This window comes from Carassius gibelio, chromosome B23 (genome assembly GCF_023724105.1).
Source record: "Carassius gibelio isolate Cgi1373 ecotype wild population from Czech Republic chromosome B23, carGib1.2-hapl.c, whole genome shotgun sequence".
In the NCBI taxonomy this organism is placed as follows: domain Eukaryota; kingdom Metazoa; phylum Chordata; class Actinopteri; order Cypriniformes; family Cyprinidae; genus Carassius; species Carassius gibelio.
The window spans coordinates 17,340,703-17,368,543 of NC_068418.1; the positions used below are offsets into that span (position 1 = coordinate 17,340,703).

The 27,841-nt window shown below is 34.4% G+C and overlaps 2 protein-coding genes across 17 annotated transcripts in view; one reads left to right on the plus strand and one right to left on the minus strand.

Annotated features, from left to right (window-relative positions):
• Nucleotides 1-532: 532 nt before the first annotated feature.
• On the plus strand, nt 533-5,396 carry atp6ap1b (ATPase H+ transporting accessory protein 1b). The gene is made up of 10 exons (XM_052595074.1): nt 533-701; nt 927-1,053; nt 2,128-2,202; nt 2,293-2,483; nt 3,036-3,067; nt 3,225-3,310; nt 3,523-3,764; nt 3,843-3,893; nt 4,131-4,368; nt 4,468-5,396. Exons 1-10 carry the CDS (start codon nt 577-579, stop codon nt 4,675-4,677), a joined length of 1,377 nt encoding a protein of 458 aa, XP_052451034.1. The 5' UTR covers nt 533-576; the 3' UTR covers nt 4,678-5,396.
• A 731-nt stretch (nt 5,397-6,127) lies between these two features.
• Nucleotides 6,128-27,841, minus strand: part of rca2.1 (regulator of complement activation group 2 gene 1) — a 44,778-nt gene continuing 23,064 nt past the window's right edge. For 7 of the 16 annotated variants that reach the window (XM_052595066.1, XM_052595065.1, XM_052595064.1 and 4 more), the window contains 13 exons: nt 19,626-19,820; nt 19,220-19,316; nt 19,032-19,108; nt 18,715-18,897; nt 18,408-18,581; nt 17,896-17,934; nt 16,374-16,436; nt 13,171-13,191; nt 11,996-12,010; nt 11,615-11,650; nt 9,480-9,531; nt 7,983-8,044; nt 6,128-7,537 (listed from right to left, as the gene is read on the minus strand). In XM_052595066.1, coding sequence (XP_052451026.1) covers nt 7,999-8,044; nt 9,480-9,531; nt 11,615-11,650; nt 11,996-12,010; nt 13,171-13,191; nt 16,374-16,436; nt 17,896-17,934; nt 18,408-18,581; nt 18,715-18,897; nt 19,032-19,108; nt 19,220-19,316; nt 19,626-19,820 — 998 coding nt within the window. In that variant the 3' untranslated portion in view covers nt 6,128-7,537; nt 7,983-7,998. Of the gene's footprint in view, nt 7,538-7,982; nt 8,045-9,479; nt 9,532-11,614; nt 11,651-11,995; nt 12,011-13,170; nt 13,192-16,373; nt 16,437-17,895; nt 17,935-18,407; nt 18,582-18,714; nt 18,898-19,031; nt 19,109-19,219; nt 19,317-19,625; nt 19,821-25,869; nt 25,998-26,571; nt 26,741-27,841 lie in introns of those variants that run through there. The other 9 variants (XM_052595067.1, XM_052595055.1, XM_052595056.1 and 6 more) reach the window with 9 other exon arrangements.

Consider the following 27,841-nt stretch of genomic DNA (forward strand, 5'->3'; position numbering starts at 1 on the left):
GATCTGTCAGTAATGAAAATAAGCTTGATTTAAAATGCGATCATATGATAGAGACTGTCTGTTAATATTTAAGCGCAATAAAGTGGTCCTGAAATTACAGCGTCATCTTAATCAATTCCAGTTGTTTAGACACAAATGCTAACTTTACATTGAGTATTAAGAAGCATATCTATGCGGTCTTACAAGGCAAAGTTATTTTGGGCTGAACTGTTACCTATTTAATGTTTTAAAGGTAATGAACTTCAACTTCACTGTATCAAGACTTTATTTTACAAAGTGCAACGGCAGCGTTTCTGAAGACAGACAGACATAGATAGATAGATCTTCATGCGTTTTAAATTGAGGATGATTTACATAGGCTGGGTGTAATTTTTCTTGTTGGCCTAGCAAGTAATGCAAATGTGCTGTAGTTTATTCCTATGATCTGCGTTGCGACGCTGCCTGTAGCGCATGCGCAGTGCGCACTGCTCAGAGGACGTGAACGAATCGAGTCAGAAGAGAATCACATGATTGAAGGAAAAAAAAACCGGTCACGTGATCACCAGCCGTCTGCCATTCACGTGATTCTCCTGCAGAATGACGGAAGTAGGAATGCGTCGCAGTAGTCTCTCAACAATGGCCTTCACCTCGGTTTTATTATTTATCTGCTCGATTTATAGCTGTTATGCTCAAGCGCCTCTGCTCATGTGGACCAGCGATGGGTACGTCACACGTTTGTATCTTGAATATTGTTTTCTGATTCACTTCTATAGTATAGTAACTCCAGAACACTGCTGGGCTCTTCTTCTATATGTTCAGGCAGCTAAACCAGAGAAAAGTGACATTCAGAAGCGTTTGGTAGAGGTTCATTACAGGGGACAATGTTTCAAGGCAGTCTGACTCTGTTTAGGGGAGTCGCAATCTAAATGATGTCTTTGTCAACACAGGTCCAACATGCCACATCTGGCTCAACCAACAGCTGGTCAGACAGTGTCTGGTGGACAGCTGGCGTCTTATCTGAAATCTGCCCTGTCCATAGCTCCGCACAATGTGCTGCTCTTCCTACAGGATAAGGTAAAATGCCCCATATGTTTAAAATGCTTGGTAAAATAATGCCCCCGCAGTGCATTCTTGTGTTTTTAACTGCTATTTAGCATTTTAGACATTTAATTAGTCTTATAAAACAAAATTTTCTAGTTATATTGCGATGTAAATAGTTTGAAACGATGAACAAAGTGGTGTATGCTGGAAACATGTCATCATAAAGGTAAGAATTCCCTTTAAAATCAGTTTCACACGTTCTCAAGTTAATTTCTGACATTACTGAAAAGCTTAACAATGGGATCAGTGTATAAGGAATGTTTTTTACAATGTGGAACTACTAGTGAAGTAGTTTCCTCCTCTCACACCAATATTGTTACTCTCATAGTGACTGGACTTGTCATTATAGTGTGACTTTGAGCCACAGTCTTACTTCCCCATCCATCTTCCCTTGGGCATACCAAGATTTCATTACCCTTGTACAATTTTGACCATCTGACTGATATAAGAGTATTTCTTTTGCTTTATTGCATTATTAAACATCAGAGATGTGAAACATTTTGACCAGTGTGAATGATAGATATAAAAAATGTATATGTGTTGTGTTGTTGTTAAAAAAACTGAAACCATATAAACCATCAGCGACTGAAATAAAACCAAACTAAAATAAATGAGAGCAAAATCTTATTATCTCAGTTAGTTGCCATGGCAGCATTTCTAAATTGTAAGTATTAAAATTGAATTGAAAACTTAAAATATCAATATAAATTCAAAATATTAATAAATAGAATAATGGTATCAAAATAATACTAAAATAACATAGATCTACATTATGCAACACCTATGGTTATTAAGTGATCTGATAAATAATAAAAACAAAAATTGTTGCTTGGAAGAAAAATAAATGTAAATGAAACTAAAATAAATTGGTCTAAAATAACTAAAATAAAAAGACTTAAGTAAATATGAAAACTTTTTAAATAAACTTAAAATGGAAACAGAAAATATAATAATAAAAACGGTTCATTCAAAATGGGATTAAAAAACAAATAGTATCTCAGTGATATTAATGTAACCGACTTCTTGCCTGCTCCCCCCGCTTTATAGCTCAGTATGGAAGACTTCACTATGTACGGTGGAGTGTTTGGGAACAAGCAAGACAGTGCCTTTTTGAATGTAGAGGTAGGTGTGCTCTGTTTTTTTATTCTGGAGGGATAGCACAACTAGATTTCACTCAACATTCTCATCAACATTTCTGTCTCGGTATTCAAGTCAGCCCTTCAGACGTCCTCCAGTCCTCTGGTGTTGCCAGCCCTAGACTGGTCTGCATCTCATTCTATCCTGGAACTCCTCCAGGAAGAGCTGGGCATCCCAGCAGTCCACATCGACCCCAGCACCCTGAAGGAAATCAAGCTGAACACAGCACAGCCTTCACTGCTGGCGGTCCATCTCCCTTACACTGGGTAAGATGTTCTGTAATATTATTAATAATAATACAGTGTCTTACAAAAAGGGTTCCGATTCTTTTCATCTGAGAAACTTTCTGCAACACAGAAACTAAAATATAGTATTTTCAGCTGTTTCAGCAGTCATGCCAAAGTGATACATTTTGTGTTTCAGAGTACTTAAAAAAAAAAAAAAAAAAAAAAAGGTAAAAATAAGGAATTGATTAATGACTGAATGATTTTGCAAGGCACTCTGAGTTTCAATAATAATGTTACAAAATTTAACTTGATATTTCAAATAAAGCTTAAAAAAAAAAAAAAAAAAAATATATATATATATATATATATATATATATATATATATATATATATATATATATATATATATATATATATATATATATAATATTAGAAGAAAAACAAAGGCATAAAAAAACTAACAAAAATTAGATATTTCTGATATATATAACAAAAAAAAAAAAAACAAGAATAATTTAAATGTTTATAAATACTATAATAGTATATAAATAATGCAAAAATAAAACAGTTTTTTCTTTGTTTGAATGTCAGGGATCGGACAAAGGAATTGCTTTTGAAAAATGGTGAGTAGTTACCGTTTTTTTTTATCAGGTTTGATGATGATTTTAGTATAATGATTGTGTATTGCTTTTTATGGCTTGATTCTTTCTAACTTGATGCCATGTGTTTGTCAGTATTGTTGTATTCTAGTATAGGATGTAAGATTTCTTTTCTTATTAGATGCGATCATTGGCGAGGTCCTCGACATGTTCAAATCTCAGGATGTGCCTTACACTGCTGTATACACCGGCCTGAAGCCTTCTAGAGTAAGTCCTCACCTTTTCCTTACATTTACATTAATGCATTTCACAATGCTTTTATCCAAATAAGGAAAATCACAAGGACAAAATTTGTATGTACTGCAATTTTGTTCTTTCACATTATGTTCCTTTTTATTTGAGACGCTAAAATTCACAACAGCTTTGATGAAAGAAACCCTGAACAAAAATATTTTTTGTAATTTTTCCTTCTTTTGTAGGTCATTGAGGACACCCCAGTAATGGCAGGACATTCTGTGGGTCGATCTCTACTTCAGGCACCGTCAGAGTCACCTGTGAAACCCCCACTTGTGGTCAACAGCACAGAGGGGAAGCCCTGCATCCTGCTGTGGGCCGACACTCTCCTCGCTACTTACTCTGGGATCCAGGTTGATCTGGCAAGAAGCATTTTTAATGGTTCTGCTAACGTCACTGATTCTGTGTGCAATAATACACTCTCAAGGTCAGAATCACAACAAAGCAGAATCTAGTATACATTTCCATATTTTTCCATGAAAGTATAAAATGATTTGTTTTTCAGACTCGTCCTTAATTACCAAAATGTTCTGAATTTGCGATCCCTCCGGCTTATGTGAGTATTCAACACACAATCCTTCATTCATATATATTATTTTATATAGATTTTGAAGAAAAGGATTTACTGCAATTGTTAGAAATGAAGAAAAAAATTTAATTTTAACTTGTATTTATAATAGCTGTGACATTAAGTTACAAAAGTTAAAAGCTTTGGCCTAATGATCTGTACTGTTGTATTATTGTATCGTAACAATATATTGTCACACCCTTAATTTGTGATACTTCCCCAAAGCTTCTCTATGCGCAAGATCTTCTTTCCTGTATCTGCTCGTGACTGGTCAGTGGTGGAGCAGGTGGTGCTGGAGTATGACGGGCAGAGGGCCATCTTTAACGCCAGCAGGGGGATCTATTCTCCTGCAGAGTATTCTTTCCATTGCCAGAGCGTGAGCAGCGCTCAGAGCCCCCTGCTGGTGCCCCGCAGTGCTACGGACAATGCTACCCAATGGACGCTGTCCTTCACTGATTTTCAGGTACTGTATCAGTGTGCTGTTTTGGACTGGTAGTGTTCAATGAGACTCATATACAGTATACCACAAAAACTCCACAATGATGCATCATGTTTTCCACAGATCCAAGGCTTCAACGTTACTGGTGAAAACTTCTCGTATGCCAGCGATTGTGCAGGATTCTTCACTCCAGGGATTTGGATGGGCCTGCTGACCTCTCTGCTCATGGTGTTCATTCTTACCTATGGCCTGCACATGATCATGCAGATTCGCACCATGGACCGCTTTGATGATCCAAAAGGCCCAGCGATTTCGGTGCCTCAGAGTGAGTGAATTGAGCCAAAAGCAACCAGAAACTTGTCATGTTGTCAAAATTTTAAAAACATACTTGATTTGTATGTATGTGGAAACTGATGTGTTTGATAATCAGGAATTTATCGATCTCGCATGAGTATTTGAGTGTTTTTAAGAGTATGTATAGTCAAGGGCAAACCATATTTTTCAAATTTATTTTGATTTCCTGTAAAAAGTGAAATTATTTTCATCTCTCCCTTATTACATTTGTAAATCTTTAATACTTTACAGTAAGGAACATGGGTTACCAATAAAAATGTTTTTTATTTTTGTAAATTTAACATTGGTCTAGATTAATAAATGCTGCAAAAAGTTGTTCATGATACTTAATGCATTAAATTGAACCTACACATTTCAGTACACATACAGTGCACATGCATGTTTCTCTGTCTACTGGTAAACTAGACAGACTCATGAATGCAATAACTTTTTTTTATCATGTTTTGCATTAGAACATCTTGTGGTGTTATTTTTTGGACTACTGTTATTTATCTTGTCTTATAAATCTGGTGTTTTTTTTCTCATATTGTACTGGATTTGCATTTGTTTGGGTAGTTTGGCAAATTTAAAACTTGCCCATATTTCATCATTCCAAATGTACAATTTAAGTGCCTAAGATGGACCAGGCACTGTATGGAGAATGAAAAGTGCTAAATTATGATTTATTGGTTATTAGTCTAATAAAAGTGCCAAAAGTACCTAGTGTTTGTGTTTTCAATGGATAAAATGTTTTAATTAATTTGAGGTGCTCATCATTGTGTACAACATACAAAGATTGAATGGTTTCTAGGAGACGTAAATCTGTTTTTAAATGCAGTATAACTTGTCATAATTTTGCTGTTGGCTGTGCAAATTGACGTAAAGTTAATAGAAGTGAATATTTTTTAAAGCTCATTGGAGCAACATTGTCCATTCAAAATATGCCATGTGCAGTAGGATTCATGTTGAGTTTTATTTTACAGGGTGTTTTTTGGGCATTGTCATGAAACATACATTGTATAGACTGATTCAAATGAGCAGTTCATGTCACTAGATTTCCAATCGGAGTAGTGCATTACAATCATGTTATATAAACATCAATTTTTCTAACGATTAAACTACAACTAAATTTATCAACCGATTGCTCCTTGTAACAATACTTTTAGAAGAAATGCAACATGGTTTATCGGCAGCCTGTTGACACAGGAAGCCGCTGTACTGGTTGACTATGAAATGTATCTACCAATGGAGTTACTGGTATTACAAGGTCAAATATTATAACATCAGACTTTGCCAGACAGAATCAATGCTTAAAAGGCAGACCGGGTGTCAGGAGAACGACATGAGGGTGAGTAAATGACAATTTAAATTTTTGGTTAAACTATCCCATTAAGCCTGAAAATATCTAAAAAAAAAAAAAAAAATGAACAAATGGAAACATGTATCAGTGTTTGGTTAAGATTGTGGAGCTTTAATTTTGAGACCTTCCAGGCAGGCAGACATCTCAGTGAAATACAGAATTACAAGAGGGGGATTTATATTTGCGGATCAACTTTGCTGATTTTCAGAATTGGCACTGTCACAGAGCCATGCCAGTGCATTCCTTATATAAAAAGGCACCAAAAAAAAAGTAGTGGTTCAAAACCATTACAAACGACACCTAATTGTTAAATTAAAATAATATGATACATTTTTGAAATTGCAAGCTGAGAAACACACACACACACACAAAGAAAAAAAAAACACACTCATTTGGGGAAAAATGTTGCTGTTAAAAATAAATTACTATTTGACCAATTAAATAAAAATATTAGCTGAACTAAACTAGATTATTTTACATGACTGCAATTTGGCAAGAGCAAGTTAGGAAAAATTATTAAAATTAGCAATCTTTTCCAAAAAGGGGGGAGGGGCAATTCCCAATAACAAAAAGCAATTAGGTCTCTAGGTAATTTGGTCTTAAATACTTTGGAAAAAATCTGTAAATCTTAATAAAACAGACAAAAGTAAATGACGTTTAACATCACTGAGATGAAAAGTTAACAGAATTGTCTTTTCTTCATTAGCTCTGTAAATCTTGAAGTCTGTAATTCGAGACCAACAGCAAAGCATTTCTAATGTAATTAGAAGCTATACAAATCCTGCTCAACACATCACATACAGCTCGATGACCCTTAACAAAAACCTCAGAATGAAAAAGCACTCCAAGTACTTCAGCAGGATTTAACAGGACTTTTAGCAGAAGTATATCTACTGGAAGGTTAATATGCACATGTTTTATCCCAATGAAAAGTAACCCCAAGCAAAATAAAAACAAAACATTAAGCATTGTACAACCTTTGGTTTTGTTTGCACAATGTGGATTCCTAAAAACTATGAAATAGTTACAAAACCAGACATTCAAATTTGATCAGACTTTTTACATAAATACTCATGCTGAATGTAGCCATAATGTATTCATTGCCTTAATCAGGTAGGCAAGGGACATTCAGTGCATTTCTTTTGTCATGAAAGATGTACTCAGGAACAGCAACATCATTAAGAGAAGTGATGACTGTATTAACAGTGTTAAAAATTAAGAAATGACAAGCATACACTTTATAAAAGTGAAATCAACCTTAATTATGTGAAGACAGATCTGTTTTACAGGACAGAATGGAAAAAAAGTAAGAGACTGCAAAAAGGGAGTTATTCCAATTTAAGCTTGTCTTTTTAAAGCAACATTGGGTGTGATTATGGAGGAATTTGTTGAAGGAAATCTGTTTTCCTCTTGCTGGATTCTGGGAAGTGCGTTTATAAATGATATATATATTTGCAGGATTCTTTCCTTGGATTTCATCAAAGACAGCTTCATAGGGACCTGTAATTAGAGATGCAAAAATTATTTATGCATGACATTAAGAATTATATAAATGATAATATTCTATATTTAAAGCTATGAAACCTGGCAAAACCCATTTAGCTAGAAGAAAGAATAAGTCAAGTGTCTTGGCACTCAGGGTGGTTGATGAATAAATTACAATATGCATATGCATGTATGGATGTTAAACGCATGATAATGAAGAACCTTCAAAACTCAAAAATCCTACACACTCTTAGGTATTAACTGACTTGTTCTGAACTTCTTAAGCTTTAAAGAAGCTTTCTTTTTGGATTGATGGGCTTCTGACATCAGAAATCTGACCGGACATATTTAAATGTCAATAGTGCTTGTCCTATGTTCAGAAACTCTTTTGTGACATTTCAAGGATGAAGTAGATGACTTTTTGTCTTAGAGGAAGCTACATAGTTCCCATGGTCCTTACCAAGTGTGTGAGGGAGTTATAATGGTTGATCCTCCTCTTTTTCAACCTTTACATGTTCTGAGCTGCAATCCAAAAGGCCGGTAAAGATCAGCATGTGCATTGACTGATAGCTGGGTATATTAAACCTCAACCCAACACACATTTACAAGACCGCACCCCACTCTAAACATCGAAAACACCTCCACCAGGGGAACAAACAAAACAGCAAACTGCTTCCCATGTAGACTATCAGCATAAAGAGTTGCAAAAAGAAAATTTCGCAAAGTTGTTTTTCATGGGAATTTTTTTTTTCAATTGAATTTTTATGTACAATGAAGCAGTTTGCGGTTTGATACATTGCTGCATTTATATAGAATCACCTGCTCAAAAAAAAAGTGACAGTACACTGTCAGCATTCTCTGCTGAAAAGGATTTAAAGGTGCTGTATGTAAGACTTTGACTCTACTAAAGCATAAAAATACCATAATATGTTTGCAGATATTTAAGAAACAAACCAAGTTAACATACTTGTTTATCTGAAAAACAATGCCACAGTCAGTTATTCTCCTTTGAAAACGGGCCCGGAATGTCAGTGTTTGTTTTTGTTTGTGAATCACGCCCAACGCAAGTTTACTCAATTGTTTCAGGACGCCGGGTTGAAAGTTGGCTGAAACACAGCGCATTTCATTTCATTCACCATCAAGTGTGCTCATTCCTGTTAATGTCGTCAATCTGGCAACCTGCGTGTGGGTCAAGTCTGAGGACGAGGGGCTGGGTGAAAAAAAACCCTCTCCAATATTTTGAATTTGGACTGCAATACCTAGTTCAACCACTACAGCATCCTACATACAGCACCTTTAAACATTTCTTAAATAATCAAATACACAACCAAGATGAATCTCAACATTATATATTCTGATTTAAAACAAAAAATCAGAATACAGAATGCCCATGAAGCAATGTGAATGACATGCTAAAAAAAAACTATACAACTGATTATAAAAATACATTTAACTGCTAAATATTCAGAAATAGGCATATATCTGGTAGTTATAAGTACTTTTAAGGTACATTCCAATCACCTGATGGTGAAAAGAACTGATTTTGAAAAGTGAACATCTATATACAGTATTCACAGCCAGGGCACTGTGAATAGAATCACAGCTTGAGAGGGGTAGTTGGAGGGACACTGATTCAATTATGTCATTTGCAATGCTTCATGGGGGCAGAGGTTCCTTTGCAAGGTGGCGTTCTCTGAAGATTTAGGAGTAGTCTAGTTCTATACCAGGGAATAGTCACCACCTTTGCAGCTCTGAGCTGCAATCCAAAGTCAGCATGTGCATGATAAACAACTGGTATATTAATCATAAACCTCAAAGACATCTCCATTTCCCATGAAACCTTTTAAATGTTCTGCAACCACTGAATGTAAAGTATTAATTTATTACCCAATATGACAGAGTGCGAACAAGAGCCTAGAACACATAAGAAGCAACTGTGACAGTGCAGATAACTTACCGTTTCTTACGATAGTTGACATACACAAGGCTCACCACGGCAACAACAATTCCTAAACAAAAAGGAATTGCATTACAAATGATTAACCTTGATTAATAAAAAAGGGATCAAATTCTTATTCTAGTAACATCAGAACCCTACATGAAAACACAACAAAACTAATTTTCTTGAATATTTGACAAATAATACAAAACCGATACTGTGTGACAGTTGACTGAAATTGGCCAAAATTAATTCATTTTCTGTGATTTTGTTATTGTGTGTGTGTGTGGGGGGGGGGGGGGGGGGTATTTTAAATGTCTCTAATGAAATTCTACTTGGGTTGTTGGTTACCATTGATCTGTCTAACTAACTGGACTGCTCACTCATTCTAGACTGTCATCAGGCATTGAAGCCACCAGAAACTTTCAAGTGGCCATACCACTATTCCTAATTGACAGAGGGCATAATTGACAGAGCCAAACCACTGACCTATATATAAAAAAAAAAAAAAACAATGACCTGATTTGCAGAGTTTCAGTGGCACAGGATTAGTTTTAGTATACATGTTACTTATGTTGTATCAGGAATGTTTATGGTCTTTTTGGCCAGGATAAGAGATATGCTGAAATTGTTAAGGTGGTGTCTGCTGGACACTACTGACACGGGTAATTTACCAAACACAAAATTTATTTATGAACGTACACTTAACAGTCAAACGTTTTTGAACAGTAATATTTTTCATGTTTTTTTAAATAATCTTCTGCTCACAAAGCCTGCATTTATTTTGCTGAATTTTTTGCATCATTACTCCAGTCACATGTATAGTCACAAATAATTTTAATATACTGATTTTCTACTCAAAACACTATTATTATTATTATTGTTGTTGTTGAAAACAGCCAAGAAGAATTTATTCAAGTTTCTTTGATGAACAGAAAGCTCAAAAGAACAGCATTTATCTGAAAGTAAAATCTTTTGTAACATTAAAAAATTTTTTATCACTTTTATGGCATCCTTGCTAAATTATGAATGAAGGGACCTGAAATACATGTTTATTATACTTTTTTTCTCTCTCAATGCTATTTAAGCCAAGTGTGATAATCAGGTCAGACTTATTTTCCAGAAAACAGTCATTATCAAAAAGGAAAAATATAAATCAAATTCTCAGTTTCCTTGCATTTTGTATTATAAAAGATTTGATTAGATTAAAAAAAAAAGTACTATGATTTAAGGGAACATCAGAAGAAACAAAAATCACTTTTGCTGTTTGAACATAAATGTGTGTTGGCAGTGCGTGTACACGACCACCCTAAAATGCTAAAAAACTTTGTTGTTGAATGCAATGATGAACATTATAATCGTCATTTAATCCCGACATAAGAGTCACTAAAGACACATACGTTTTTTTTTGTTTATGAAGGGAATGCATCCCCCCAATCTTTTTCCTCTTTTCAGTCATTCTTTTTTTTTGTATGTGTTGAAAATTAGTCTTTCATGTTAAATTTAATCTGTAAGTGACGTGACATTCAGCCAAGTATGGTGACCCATACTCAATTTGTGCTCTGCATTTAACCCCTCCGAAGTGCACACACACACTGTGAACACACACCGGAGCAGTGGGCAGCCATTTATGCTGCGGCGCCCGGGGAGCAGTTGGGGGTTCAATGCCTTGCACAAGGGCACCTAAGTCGTGGTATTGAAGGTGGAGAGAGAACTGTACATGCACTCCACCCACCCACAATTCCTGCCGGCCCGGGACTAGAACTCACAACCTTTCTAACCATTAGGCCACGACAACATTTTATTTATAAAAAGCATCATCATTGTATGGAAGAGAGGGGTTTGGTGAGCAGAACTCATTAGCATTTAAAGGGACATGCACCAAAATGGGTCACTGTGAACAGAGCAGTTTTAAAAAATGGCAAAAAAAAAAAAAGTGTAATTTTACATTAGCATTGCGAAATTTTAACCAAAGTATGTTATACTTTTCATTAAGACCCTAAAGAATCATACCAACTTGTGGAAAATGGGCATCTGAGGTCTCTTTTAAAGCCCAACACTGCAACAACTTAACTGACTTTTTGATTGTGTGTAATAAAAAGGTGGTATAGAACATGTAGAAAATCAGGTGAATTATGAAGACTCTGACTTACCCAAAACTACACAAATAACTACTATTGCCCATGTAGCTGCAAAAAAAAAAAATTAAAATGAGTTGTAAGACCAAATTAATAGCACAAGACATATCATAAATTACAAATCACTTCGTAACCCTTATAACTAAATTAACCTCGCCCCATAAGCAAACTGTCATCTAAAAGAAAGCTACAATGCCCAACCAGAAATATGATATGACCTTCAGAATGCTCAGAAACCAGCCTATTATATACAATTATCAAATATGATATTCCAATGGTTTCATCCATTTCAGATTAAAAAGAATAAGGAGCCAAGGTTATCTGTTTCTGACAAGAGGAATCAGCCTTTCATTGAATAGTATAGTTAAAAAAGGTTTTTTTTAAAAAGTTACTTACGGAAACTTGAGTCTTCTGTGGAAGAAAAATACAGTTAGGAAAGAGTAAAAAAGAAGGACATTTCTGAAGATTCAAATACATGGGTAATCTACATGGAGTAGATTATAAAAAAAATAAAATAAAAAAAGACAGGAAAGATACAGTGGACGGATAGAGTTTAAACAGTTACCAGATGAATAATTGCTCTCTCATACTAAGAAAAAGAGTTTCTCTAACAGACCCATAATGAAGAATATGACATTAAGATGTGGTTAGAAAGCAAAAAAAGAATCCTTCTGCAGTAAAACTGACATTTAATTATGTAAAACTGTGAAATATTGGAAAATACAATAAAAAAGCCAAAAAGGCAATATAGTTTTCTCAGAAAAAGTGCCAATATCATAGAATGCTACACAGTAGATTTGTGCCGATAGACGATTGTATCATGTCACCTGTGGCTGATGCCTTTGACGATAGCAGGATGATAATTTATCATTATTATTATTATTATTATTACTATTATCAGGGTAGTAATACCATGCAATTAATGTTATGGCTTATTTGTTGCATTATATTTATTTGTATTCCTTTCTACAGTTTTGCCTTATTATTATAACCAATAACACACGATTATGCTGAGCTTATGAATGCAATGGCCAATCAGAGGCGTTCAGATGAGTAAATCCCTGAACAGTGATGACTGAACAGAGACCTGACTGAATTCTTACTCACAAGTTCTCTCATCATAAACAACAAAGTGCAGATTTACGTGCAAGCAGCTTATAAGAGATTTATTCATCACACAGTCTAGATTCACTTTTTTTTAACGGTAGTGTTTTTAAAATACATAACCTCGCGCTAGACTGAGCTTGAGATGATGTTTTTTGGTAATGCAACATTCTTTGCTCATTTTCCTCAGGTGTTTTTTGAAGAACTGAGGAAATGTAAGCATTATAATTAGTAACTTACGATGTTTCCATTAATTTGTTATCACGTTAAATACAAATTCAATCATATTGAAAACATTAGGCTGCTTTTAGCCTTATGCTGGAGTTGGTTCACTTTCCGGCAATGAAACAAAGTAAATAAATCATACATTAAATAAATAAATACATTTCAGATAAAAATTCAAAAGAACCAATGTGACAGGGGATCGGCTCAAGCAAATGACAAAAAAATAAATAAAAAATACTTACTTGTGTTTTCATCTGTTTTTCCTATGTGAAAGAAAAATAACACAGTTAGGAAACTGCCAACAGATGGATAATCTAGATGAAGTAGACTTATTAAAAAAAAAAAAAAAAAGTAATTGATAGGAAAGATACAGAAGGACAGAAAGTAAAAAAACAAAAACAAAACAGATATAATTACTTTCTCATGATAAATAAAAATAAAGTATTCCTCTAACAGTACCATTATGAAGAGCTAATAACATAATGTTGTTAAAAATTAAACAAGAACCTTTCTGTAGCAGATCTGACATTTAATAACATAAATGAATAATGGCCAATTAAAAAAAAAAAGCCACAAAGGTATCAAGTCGTCAGTGAAAGCGCCAAAATCACAAAATGCTACACTGTTATTTATTCTTCGAGTTAGTAGATATTAAAGTGAAGTTACATTTTTAAATGGCAATAATATGGAGAGTTGTACTGACAGCTGCTCATTTATAATTGTATTAAGGGGAAAGTGTTTAAATATAGAATTAATTAATTCATTGGCCCACAAAAAAAAAAAAAACACCACAACTACAAAATTTAAAAATAAACTATTATAATTCTGTTAAGTTAGTCAAAATTATCTAGCATTTTGTATCAGGATTACACTTGTTAAAAGTGTCATTTATACAGTTTTGTTCAAAATAATAGCAGTACAATGTGACTAACCAGAATAATCAAGGTTTTTAGTATATTTTTTATTGCTACGTGGCAAACAAGTTACCAGTAGGTTCAGTAGATTGTCAGAAAACAAACAAGACCCAGCATTCATGATATGCACGCTCTTAAGGCTGTGCAATTGGGCAATTAGTTGAAAGGGGTGTGTTCAAAAAAATAGCAGTGTCTACCTTTGACTGTACAAACTCAAAACTATTTTGTACAAACATTTTTTTTTTCTGGGATTTAGCAATCCTGTGAATCACTAAACTAATATTTAGTTGTATGACCACAGTTTTTTAAAACTGCTTGACATCTGTGTGGCATGGAGTCAACCAACTTGTGGCACCTCTCAGCTGTTATTCCACTCCATGATTCTTTAACAACATTCCACAATTCATTCACATTTCTTGGTTTTGCTTCAGAAACAGCATTTTTGATATCACCCCACAAGTTCTCAATTGGATTAAGGTCTGGAGATTGGGCTGGCCACTCCATAACATTAATTTTGTTGGTTTGGAACCAAGACTTTGCCCGTTTACTAGTGTGTTTTGGGTCATTGTCTTGTTGAAACAACCATTTCAAGGGCATGTCCTCTTCAGCATAGGGCAACATGACCTCTTCAAGTATTTTAACATATGCAAACTGATCCATGATCCCTGGTATGCGATAAATAGGCCCAACACCATAGTAGGAGAAACATGCCCATATCATGATGCTTGCACCTCCATGCTTCACTGTCTTCACTGTGTACTGTGGCTTGAATTCAGAGTTTGGGGGTCGTCTCACAAACTGCCTGTGGCCCTTGGACCCAAAAAGAACAATTTTACTCTCATCAGTCCACAAAATGTTCCTCCATTTCTCTTTAGGCCAGTTGATGTGTTCTTTGGCAAATTGTAACCTCTTCTGCACATGCCTTTTTTTTAACAGAGGGACTTTGCGGGGGATTCTTGAAAATAGATTAGCTTCACACAGACGTCTTCTAACTGTCACAGTACTTACAGGTAACTCCAGACTGTCTTTAATCATCCTGGAGGTGATCATTGGCTGAGCCTTTGCCATTCTGGTTATTCTTCTATCCATTTTGATGGTTGTCTTCCGTTTTCTTCCACGTCTCTCTGGTTTTGCTCTCCATTTTAAGGCATTGGAGATCATTTTAGCTGAACAGCCTATCATTTTTTGCACCTCTTTATAGGTTTTCCCCTCTCTAATCAACTTTTTAATCAAAGTACGCTGTTCTTCTGAACAATGTCTTGAACGACCCATTTTCCTCAGCTTTCAAATGCATGTTCAACAAGTGTTGGCTTCATCCTTAAATAGGGGCCACCTGATTTACACCTGTTTCTTCACAAAATTGATGACCTCATTGATTGAATGCCACACTGCTATTTTTTTGAACACATCCCTTTCAACTAATTCAACTAATTGCCCAATTGCACAGCCTTAAGAGCGTGCATATCATGAATGCTGGGTCTCATTTGTTTTCTGAGAATCTACTGAACCTACTGGTAACTTGTTTGCCACGTAGCAATAAAAAAATATACGAAAAACCTTGATTATTCTGGTTAGTCACATTGTACTGCTATTATTTTGAACAATACTGTATGTATGCTGTGTAAAAGTGTGCAGATGATGGCTTCCCAAGCTGAATCTTGGTTCCTCTCAAGCTCTTTTCTTCATCTACTTAAACATCATAGAGCTTTCCTTGCTACCATTTTGTAAAGCACTGCTCTTAGTTAAGCTGCTTTAGAACGGTGAGTATTATTGACCAATAATTCTGTGGCATATTAACAAACAAAAGAGAACTTCACATTAAAATATCTTCCTCATTCACAACACATTCCATCGCTGTATAAGACATTCATCCAACCTTTCGCCAATGTCAGCAAACTTGAGACATTTTCTTACTCTTTTACTGTATATGAAATATACTAACCACCCAGATTGTCAGCCTTCTCTTTTTTTTTTTTTTGTAGACTAATAATAAGATGTAGTATGCTATTGGAATGTTACTGGTGAAAGACATGTTTGTGGAAACATTTGAAAACAGATTTACATGCATAAATCTGGCCTCCAGTATACATGGTTAGTGAATGTGCTGTGAAAAGTGCAATACAAATTAACTGAATTATAGCAACTACCTTTAGGACTATTTCAGATTATCTCTACAGACAGATCAAAGCAGACATTAGAAAGTAGAGCATATATTGCCACTTTTATTCCCAATTGATTGAGTTTTTTTTTGTGGTGTGTGTGTGTTGGTGGGGGGGTGGGGGGTGGGGGGGGGTCGTGTTGCAATATTTATAATCCCATGCCTGAATGTGTTGGCTAAAAAATTCCAGATCTAAACTGTTGGCCATAATTTTCTCATAAATGTTAAGAAATGTCTGAACATCACTACAGAAAGTTTCTGAGCTCTCTCCTTCTGGATCTTAAAGTTGTTAACTCTAAATCAGAGCAATTAGGAGAACATTAATGTGTATCTAATAATTTTTATAATAAAGTATACATTTATAAGACAATACCCTTCTTGGATGTTATGGAAACAGTGGAAGTCACAGCGGGTGTGGTAGTCGTGGTAGATAGAGCTGAGAGTCAACATATGCATTAAGTTAGAGAATTACAAATGGGAGTAAAAGAAGTCTTGATAATCCCTGAAATACAACCATGCTTGAAGAGAGAGAGATAAGAAACTTTCTAAAGGTTTCTTCAGAGATACATGAAAGAAAAGGACATGTAAACTGGTTTTTAAATCAAGACTTGGTATAATGTGAAAAATTGTATTTGTTGGCATTTTGGTCACTTTATTCAAAACTCCAGTAAACAGATCAGTAAAGCTAAAATTTTAATGGCAATAATATGGAGAGTTGTACGGACAGCTGCTCATTTATAATTGTATTAAGGGGAAAGTGTTTAAATATAGAATGATTCATTCACTGGTCCTACAAAATTTAAATCTAAAGCATTATAATTCTGTTACGTTAGTCAAAATTATCTAGCATTTTGTATCAGGATTACACTTGTTAAAAGTGTCATTTATATGTATGCTGTGTAAAAGTGTGCAGATGATGGCTTCCCAAGCTGAATCTTGGTTCCTCTCAAGCTCTTTTCTTCATCTACTTAAACATCATAGAGCTTTCCTTGCTACCATTTTGTAAAGCACTGCTCTTAGTTAAGCTGCTTTAGAACGGTGAGTATTATTGACCAATAATTCTGTGGCATATTAACACACATAAGAGAACTTCACATTAAAATATCTTCCTCATTCACAACACATTTAAGAGCATGATTTTTTTTCTTAATCTTGTTGTAATGTAAATGAGTATCCTAACTGAGCAACCGTGTGCCTGAGGTTATTAATTTGCATCCATCCAAGCTTTCCTTTACAGCCTTTCGCCAATGTCAGCAAACTTAAGACATTTTCTTACTCTTTTACTGTATATGAAATATACTTAAAGTTATATATCCATGCATAAAAGTAACATAAACCACCCAGATTGTCAGCCTTTTCTCTCTTTTTTTTTTTGTAGACTAATAATAAGATGTAGTATGCTATTGGAATGTTACTGGTGAAAGACATGTTTGTGGAAACATTTGAAAACAGATTTACATGCATAAATCTGGCCTCCAGTATACATGGTTAGTGAATGTGCTGTGAAAAGTGCAATACAAATTAACTGAATTATAGCAACTACCTTTAGGACTATTTCAGATTATCTCTACAGACAGATCAAAGCAGACATACTGAAGTAGTACTTCTATGAAATTAGAGCATATATAGCCACTTTTATTCCCAATTAATAGGAGTTTTTTTTTGTGGTGTGTGTGTGTGTGTGGGGGGGGGGGGGGGGGTTGGCAAAAAAATTCCAAATCTAAACTGTTGGCCATAATTTTCTCATAAATGTTAAGAAATGTCTGAACATCACTACAGAAAGTTTCTGAGCTCTCTCCTTCTGGATCTTAAAAGTTGTTAACTCTAAATCAGAGCAATAAGGAGAACATTAATGTGTATCTAATAATTTTTATAATAAAGTTATAAGACATTACCCTTCTTGGAAGTCACAGTGGGTGTGGTAGTCGTGATAGCTGAGAGTCAACATATGCATTTGGTTAGAGCAGTACAAATGGGAGTAAAAGAAGTCTTGATAATCCCTGAAATACAACCATGCTTGAAGAGAGAGAGATAAGAAACTTTCTAAAGGTTTCTTCAGAGATACATGAAAGAAAAGGACATGTAAACTGGTTTTTAAATCAAGACTTGGTATAATGTGAAAATGTGTATTTGTTGGCATTTTGGTCTCTTTTTAAAAAAAAACTAGTAAACAGATCCACTACTATTTTAGTTATTATAAGATAATTACTCATTTACATCTTTTGAACTGCTTGAATGTAATTACTTAGAGTCACTAAAACTTTGTCAAAAAACAATACAATAGTGTTTGTGTGTGTGTATGTATATATATACACACACACACACACACAACAACTTTCACTTTGGGTAAACTGTTCCTTTACAGCATACAGTCATGCATTAATAAAATAAATCAATCCAGTCTTACCATTGCAACTTGGTTCTTCAGGGTCCCATCCATTTGCTCGACAAACAATATAAGCTTCTCCTTTCATTTCATAGCCATCTTCACATTTATATTGTATGAAGTTACCCAGTTTGTAGGGAGGTGATTTTCCACCAATTCTTTTTGCGTTAGTAACTGTAGGTGTTGGACACCCATCTGGGGAAAAAAAGAAAAGAAAATGTTAATTTAAAAGAAGATAATTGATCAATAAATATTTAATTCATTAACTGGAATCAACTCAACTTTTTTTTTTCTTCATCTCTTGACTGCCATTTGAACTATAACTTACCAAAACATGTCGGTGGATCTGGTTTAAAGGTTCCATCCTCAGAACAATGAAGTGTGGATTGCCCAATAAGATTAAGTCCTGGGTTGCATTTATAGGAGACTGCTGCTAAATAATCATAACTCTCCAAAGGCACTTCTACAAGTTCTCCATTTTCTATAGCTAGAGGTGGTGGACATTTCACCGCTAAAGAGAAAAACATATCCAGGTGAATAGGTAATTCTTTATAATTTTTTTTCTAATCCTCTTTTAATACAAATTTGGAAATTGTTTTGTGCTCTTCAATATCATATTTGATTGAAATGTAAGAATTGACATACGTTCACAGACAGGATCTCGGCCATCCCATCCCTGATCTCTGCATGTTCTTGTTGTTTCTTTACCCGCTAGCATGTATCTGAAAACAATGATTCTCCTCTTACCAAATACTCAAACACAGCTCACAATCTAAATTCTATATGGTTTAAAACACACTTAATCCAGCACAAAGAAAGTGACTTTCACTTACCCTTCATTACAAACTGGTTTAGCAGTGTCACCAAATAAATTTCCACTCATTTCATATCTCCCATAAAGAAAATCCTGAAGGCTTCCACATGATTTTCCTGTAATGTAAAGTATTTAAGATATTGACTGATTTAGAATTAGTGCTCTCTAAATACTGTAATCTGTAATAAAATAATCATTAGTGTTGCTTTATTACATGATACAGGGATTGATTTTAAGAGGAAATGTGTGATACTGTGAAGCTTCCTGCTGTCAGCAGCAAAACCACTGTGAGCTATCTAATGAATTTTAAGCTACTTTATGACTTGTCCTATAACATACATCTTTTCACGTCTAAATTAGACAAAAGGCATTTTAGAGAAATTTACAAATGTAAGGTTCTTAACATATTTAATGTCAGTACATACTTGTGCAATTGAGTTCCAGATTTGTCCACTGGGTTCCCTGACAGGTAACTGATTTAGATGCTCCTGAGTTAACTGGCCTGTGTCCAATCTCACACTGAAATGTTACAGTGGATCCATCTGGGAAACTTTGAGTCGAGAGATACTCTGCTGTTAAAATGACATTTCTTGATGGAAAAGAAGGCTGTGTGCATTGCGCTGTGGAAATAAACACACCACATATACTTTAAAGTAATCTGATGTAGTTCTATTTTGATCATCATCATTCTTACTGTTAATACAACTTCTGCTCCGTTCTATATGAAGTTATTTTTGATTCAAAACAACTGAACACCTGTGGCAGTGCGATTTGTAGTTGTAGAGAAAAGCCACACATGTGTATCAGTAAATTTGAAGTCACAGAGAGAAATGTTTTAAGAGTTGCAAACCTGTAGCGTGAATTCATTAAATGAGAGTTGCTCACTTGTAGAATATTTTCTCAGAAATGTCTTGTATATTTTTCTAACACAAACACAAAGTACATAACTACATCTGCTTGAATCTGCAGCGATGAATTTCAAACACTGTTTTTCGCTTTCAAGTGACAAGTTTCGCGCTCTCCCTTTTGCACCGAGATATTTGGTTCAAAAGTGATTTGTGCATCTGTAGAGGTAGTGGGCGGGACTATTTAGAAATTACAGAATTTCAGCCAATCAGAAGAGCTACTGAGCCGGTAGATTTACGCCCCAAGCAGTTTTACGCCCCTGTTGTTCCTCATGCGTCCAGTAGGGGGATATAGTGTATATTAGTATATGAGCCCAGTCATATATAAGAACATCAGACCATATATATATGTATGATAGCAGCAGACCTTCTTGAAGCGATATGTATGAGGTATGTTAAATAATCTGCTAAAGTTATTGTTGTTGATTGTATTGTGTAATGATGCAACATTTATTATTTATAAAAGATTGATCAATTAAATATCAAGCGATATCAATTCAAAAGATGGGTCAATTTATTTCGAGAGGCAAAAGCACTTGATTGAGTCAGATGTTCTGTCTGACTCAAACTTAACTAACCATAGTCCATCATCAATGGACAAAAAAAAAGAAAAAAAAAGAACATCAAAGTGGCTTGAAACTTTTTCCAAGTGTTCCATCAATATTGTTCATTGAAGATCAGGAGCGAATTGATGTTATATACACTCAGATGACTTCAATTCTGGACGGCACACCTACACACACCCACAGTGACCAGATCAGATTTATTATGGATGTCCCTTTTCCAGAGGTAGGTCTTGTGTGTTAGTTGTGCTCTGCATGGTATCATATTCACATTGTTTTTAAATGTCAAATAGTTTATCCATAATGTTAGATCATTGCTATAAAATAATAGTTGTGTGCTTAATATAGAAAATACACTTTTGATTTTGTTATTTTATTTTATTGCTATTTCATTTATTTTTATCAGTGAGTGGGATCACTTTGACTGCAGGATAAAGAAACAATTAAAGAAGAGTGGCAAGCCATTGGGGTGTGTAAATGCGTTTTGCACCACATTCACTGCAGCAATCGTTTCAAAAATGTGAGCGTACGAGTTTCTAAATGTGTGATTTGTAGAATAGGATTTGTGCACCTGCAATGAAGAATTTGAGAAGGTGTAACTGTTGTGTTGTGTTTGTGGGAGAGAAAAAAAGTCTACAGGTTTGCAACTCTTAAAACATTTCTCTCTGTGACTTCAAATTTACTGATACACATGTGTGGCTTTTCTCTACAACTACAAATCGCACTGCCACAGGTGTTCAGTTGTTTTGAATCAAAAATAACTTCATAGTTCTATGCTTATATTTGGTAGAAATTAAATCTCAATGCTCAAAATGGTATAAGCTAATTAAAGTATGAGAACAGTTTTTATTTCATTTGTTGCTCATATTTTATCATCCACCCTCCTACCTCTTTTAAATAAAGCCCAAATGTTGTCAAGTTTAGCTCTTTCAAACACTAAAACTAAAGTAATGTTTGGGTAAAAACACAACAATGTCCAAAGCTACACACACTGGTGCTGACTACAACTGAACAAATCATGTGCTGAAGTTGTTTTCATACAGTTTTACCATTGTTATCAATGCAAAATGTATCAAGGTTACATAAATATGCACTAGGGACAAAAAACACGTCTGCTGGCTAAGGTCATGATTAAATCGGTCCTGAAGGCATTACAAGGGCATCAATGAACAGCCCGAGTATATTGTTGCAGGCTCATACATTGTAAAAAAAATTATAATCCTCCCAACTCAAAATTTTCTAGTGACTGGTCACATCTAAAATTTTCAATTGGCCCAAGTGAAATTCTGTAAATGTAATTTTATCAATTGTAGCAATAGTCTGTTAACATTGGCTCAATGAGAAATAATTCGTTAAAACAATTGAAAAGAACTTCGTTTACCAACCCATGTTATTGGCCCAATTATACATTTTAAATTGTAGTAGCATTCCTTTTTAGTTTTACCTAAACTAAAAATGTATTTTGGTAAATTTATATTAGTAAAGCAACTTCACTGTATTGTTTATTCCCCGTTGCCCCAAAAGAAAAAAACACATATATATTAAACACTCAAGCCATACTGCCACATTTTATTTAATACATTTTATTAAATCTACAACAGTATTGTGAAAATACCTTAAATGGTAAATACATTAAACATTTCTGCACAGTGGACCTTAGTAGATAAAAATCATGCATTTCAATTCAGGATTCCAAGATACACAAAACTCATTAGACCTTAGATCTTATATTAACAAAACCACAATTATTTTAAAAACATGTATTATCAGTGTTTAGAGAAATTTCACTGACATTTTGGTATTTAGGTAATACATGTATGAAACTGCACTAACAATATTAAACAGTTAAATAATTTAAAATATTATGTTAATATTTGCTAAAGTGCAAAAACGTCAACACAACATAAAATGCAAGTAACAGGAGAGGGTTACTTTAAATATTCAGTGTAAATTTACTTGAATTTGTGTAAAACATTTACAAATATTTGAATAGCTGCAAAAGTCTGAAGTAAAAAATTACTTCAGGGTTGTGTTTAGTGTAATTTCATCTTAATATGAGCTCATGAAACTGCATCTTACTCATCAAATATTAAGCATGTAAACACATTTACAGATATATAGAAAGCAGCAAAAAACATTCTCACAAAAGGTACTTTGAGCTTAAGGGTACTTCTCCTGTAACGGTTAAGTGAAATTTCACTTAGTTTTCCAATAATTTGCTCATCAGAGTGTGCACTTTTTTGCTGCACTCAGTTCCCATGTTCAAAAAGACCTTCTTAGGGGGCGTTCACATATCGCGCCTAAAAACGTGTGGAAAACGCCAGGCGCGTCATTTTCTCCTTCTTTCCAAAGCGCTCGGGCAGTTGAGCCCCTGAGGCGTCTGCCTTTGCTAAGCAACCATGACGTGCTCTCTGCATGAAGACGCGGAAATTTCAGCAAAGGATAAATGGATTTGCATACCGCGCGCCTACATTGGAAATAATGAACTTGAGCGCGCAAAAGACGCGATATGTGAACGGCCCCTTAATGTATTCAAAAGTATATCTTAAGTCCTTGTTGTACTCCATGTTAAGTGCGTAGAGCATGCCAAAAAGGACAGTGAATGCACTCACAAAGCCTCCCATGTTTTCCAGGACAACTTCCTCTTCAAGGACAATTGCAACATTTACCACATCAGAGAGGGATCTTGAAATGGAACTGTTGCTGCTCACCACTTCAAGAATTGCCATTTTCATTCCAATTTTGTGATGCTCCAATGCCTCTGAACTCTGTAAAAAGCATAAAATAGCAATATTAATACTGACAGTGTATAAATCCAGAACAATACAGAACATCTTCATTCCCCATATTCTTGCTATTTAATAAAATATTAAAAAGTTCCCACTTTAAAATATATAGTGTGACCAGCTGATACAGACTTCTAAGAAATATAATTGACAATGCACAAAAAAAAAAAAAAAATTATTTTCATAAAAAAAGTCAGTAATAAGATGAGAATTAAGAAAAACTACATAAATCAAAGTAATCTGATGTAAAATAACACTGGTTAGTCTTCATTGTAAAAATTAAATACAGATGAATGCTTACACTTACAAAATGTATTCAGTCAAGAAACATAATTAATAGCTAGTGTCTCATACATTTAACATAATCCCAATATAGTTTGACAAAATTATTTAGTTCAATAAATAGTAAATGAGATATTAGTATCGTGCTAAATTAGTTTATAAAAGGCTATCATGAAACCAAGGCGTGAATTCACTGTTATTCTGCAAAATACAATGTTATGTAGGCTATGGAAAATATTGTAGCGCACAGACTCTTCATAGTTGTGAAATTGCGGTTTGTTTTGCACCGGCAGTGATGGGGTTAACAAAGTAAGTTCGGAGCATAGTTGGGAGGACAGTGTTCATCTCATAGACTGTCTTCGTTCTGATTAAAAGTTCGGAAATAGAGCTTCCCTTGTCCGTCATTTTTCAGACATTACAATATACTATGTCCTCAAGTAAAACATTCGGAGAGTCGTTAATTCGTTTAACCTTACCCAATGCTAGTGTAATGGTAGTGTAACATTAATGCCCATGTTTTACGGTTTTATGTTGAAACATTGAGACCTGCATTCGGTTTAACATAAACAAGACTTAATAAATACATATTTCAGTACTCACCATAACTTAAATGAAGAAAAATCTGTTTTGAAATGATGTCTGAACTTCTGTCGTCGTACTTCAGCATCGACTCCTTAGTCTTCTCACTCTCCCGCGCAGATACATTTGAATCCACTATACCAACAGTTTCTCTCAGGTGCATGCGCCTTTCTGGCATGCGGTTTTTTTTCTCCGCAAGGCTTGTTCGGCAAACACAGATATTTCAATTTTTCTTGATGAATTGGCTGAACACAATTTAATATGTTCAGTGAATGTATTTTTTTAATTTTACCTTTAGACCATAAGCTATAATCACCCCAATGCATCTTTTTGTTTGGGGATAATTATTTAAAAGCAATTTGTTTAGTCAATATTTAATTGTCAGTTTCCAAAATTATTTAAAAAAATTTTATTTTACAGTGTATAAAAGCCAACATTTATTTTGAGTTCATGCATCCATTTCATGATTGAAGCAATGGAATTCATGTTTATGTACCATGTTTTCCAGTACCATTTTTCGGTTATTTCTGTGTACAGTAGCAGCATGCTGAGGCCCCTGATTATGATTACCAAGCTTTAAGATAAAACCTTTCTGTTTTCAAAGCACTGTTAGTTGCTAGTGTCAACATTCAGCTTGTACACTATACACTACTCTACAGTTTGCTCAGAGAATGAACTCACCAAGTGTACTTTCCTTATATTATATTACAGCACTACACAATTCTTAGGATGGAAATATGTTATCCACCCGTCTAAAGGAACGTACTGCATTTTAATAAAATATGGGCGGCACGTCTGGTTTTGCCAAGTGTCACTCAAATAGACTAAAAACAAATGATTGCAGATTTTGAGGGTGCACAACAAATAATCCTTATCTGTCAGACTGACGAACGAAATGTACATTTTCAGTCATTCTATATTTTTATCTAACAGGACACAGATATCACAAGAATATCTGTTTCAAGACCTCTGTTAAGTTCTCTGTGTTCAGTCCTTCAGATTATGTTATTTTCCCACTGTAAAAACATGAAAAAATAGGTATTCTATCATGATTTAATTAAAATATCTCACTGTAATGGACTAAGCATCTCATTTTACATATTTAAAATATACCCATATCCATCTTCCGCCATTGTACCATGTGTTGTTTATATGTGGCATTATTAGAGCTAACCATTAAACAAGTTTATTGGTAGTATCCGACTGTTTACACTTCTGTGGAAGTTACTCCCACAATACACTGAAAACGTCATGGGGTGTAGGCAATATTAAATTGTTTACTGGAAGAACAAAAACCTTAAGTAGCTTAATATGGGGGTTTTGCCCTAGTAAGATCGGGCAACCCTATTTATGTGTCATGGAGCAGGAGACTGTAAATGTACATTTTACAGTTTCTTTTTCTGTGTAACGTTATCTGATGAAGGTTCATTTTTTAAACACTAGTATGATATCTTAAAGCTAAAGCACTATGGCATAACTTAGACCAACGGCCACAAAATTGTAAGGTTAGTTGTCATTAATAGTAGTTCAAATTCATTACACACGTATACTCACCTCGGATATGTTGACAGATCATAAGATAAGCAAGAAGAGCAACACTGGGACACAGCACCTTACATCCCATCTTGTTTATGTCGGTGGATTACAAGCTCCAAACAAGGCCAATGGTTTTGTTTTCGTTACTGATAAATATAAAGACATCTTAGCGTAAAGAAATGCACTTTTAAAACATGTACTTTTGAATAACTAAAACGTCAACACGTTAAGTGCGCAAAAAAAAAAAAAAAAAAAAAAAAAAAAAATGCAGTAAAGATTCCCATTAGCCAAACCGGTTAGCCGCTAGCATAACACTCAAGATGTGGTTTAAATGAATAACATGCCACATTACTTGACAACATGCTTAAAACGAGTGCATAAAATCGTTTTAGCTAATCAACAAAGCTTAATTTCATAAGGCTATTCGTTACGATTAACGAAAGTAAGTTAGTAACAAGAAAGGAAGGGCGTAATGGTTACTGCGCTTCCTCGTATGTTAATTTAATAGTCACAACAGAAACCCTAATCTAACCCCAAACGTCAAATATAATTTGTGAAATAACAAATACTTTCATATAAAATAGAATTTCGTAGTCATGTCTTTTTTCTTTCTTTCCTTTTATTTTTATTTTTTATATATTTCATAATAATGGCGAGGGCCTTGTTGTACTATAAGTGTTACACAGAGAAGCGAAAATTCAGTGTTTTAATCAATCTTACCTTCAGGTGTTTTATAAAGTCTTTCGATGTTCGATGATCGATTCAGACTGAAGCATATAAAAACCAGTATAACTTCCAGGGACGGATTACTGAGGGTGGAGACCAACACCTTTTTTTTGTTGCTAGTTTCCCAATTTCCGTCTAAGGAGGGCTTTACAATGTGACGTTATAAGAGGGTGCGACGCTTCCATTCCTGATAGAACATGGTTGATCTTCCGCCGCGTTTCAAAATAGAATATGATTCATAATAACGAGAAACGTAATAATAAATGTTTATAACGTTATGATGACTTAACAGCAAATAATGATAAACTTTCTTGTAATAAAAAACTTTTATAATATATCGAATCTAATATGAAATCTAAACTTATAATAAAATAAAAACGAAGAAGTTAATAAGGAACTTTTACTGTTATTAAAACAGATTTTTGAGTATTACTGAAACTGTGTTGTCAGAATGAATACAAGAATTGTAGAGTGCCTTAACAATTACTGTTTTATTAAGCAGATCCATTAAATACAATTCTTGTGGCTCATAGCTGTGAAAATATTGTGGATTTAAGCATTGTATTGTACAAATCAGAAGCCTTGGCTTAGAAACTATCAATTTGATGAAGATCAATAAGTGAACAACACAAGTACTTGGCCTATTCTTTGGCCTAAAAGAATACACATATTCATGTCATGGGGCAAATCCTTGGTCAACTCCCAGGTATACAAAATATTGCTTGTAATGTTATTAAATGGTTAAAACATTACAGTAATAAATGCACTTGTTCATTATGTCAAGTGTGCTAATGTCACCCCACGTTCTGTGATATATATGCATAAATGAACAGTAGGCTATATATTTGGAAGAAGCAGAAAAAAAATTTGTCACAGATTTTCTCCATGAAGACTTCATGCAGGGTTGTTCTCATGCCTGAAAATGAATAAAATAAGCAAAATGAATAATTTATATTAACTTGGAAATGCAATTTTTTTATACACTAAAACAAACAGGTAGATTTTCAAACTTCCAAAAGAACAAAAGAAAATAAAAAAAAGTATTACCACAAAGTAGTCTATTAAAGCCATAAAATTGTTAGGTATAGGCCACTCATTGAAAATCTTGGCTTCAGTCTGTTCAAATTTGGTGCAGTAAAGATAACACCAAAGCAGGAGATCTGTGGCATCGGTGGAGGATGACTCAACTTATCCAATGCAACATGAATGTAAGGCAATCATAAAAAAAACCTGAATGTTTCACAACAATCAGTTACCATTGAGA

Bases quoted from the DNA above. Each gene is read 5' to 3' on its own strand.
- atp6ap1b (XM_052595074.1), top strand. From the start codon at position 577: ATGACGGAAGTAGGAATGCGTCGCAGTAGTCTCTCAACAATGGCCTTC. The intron at 3,311-3,522 runs GTAAGTCCTCAC...CTTCTTTTGTAG, and splicing joins CCGGCCTGAAGCCTTCTAGA to GTCATTGAGGACACCCCAGT. The intron at 3,765-3,842 runs GTCAGAATCACA...TTTGTTTTTCAG, and splicing joins TGCAATAATACACTCTCAAG to ACTCGTCCTTAATTACCAAA.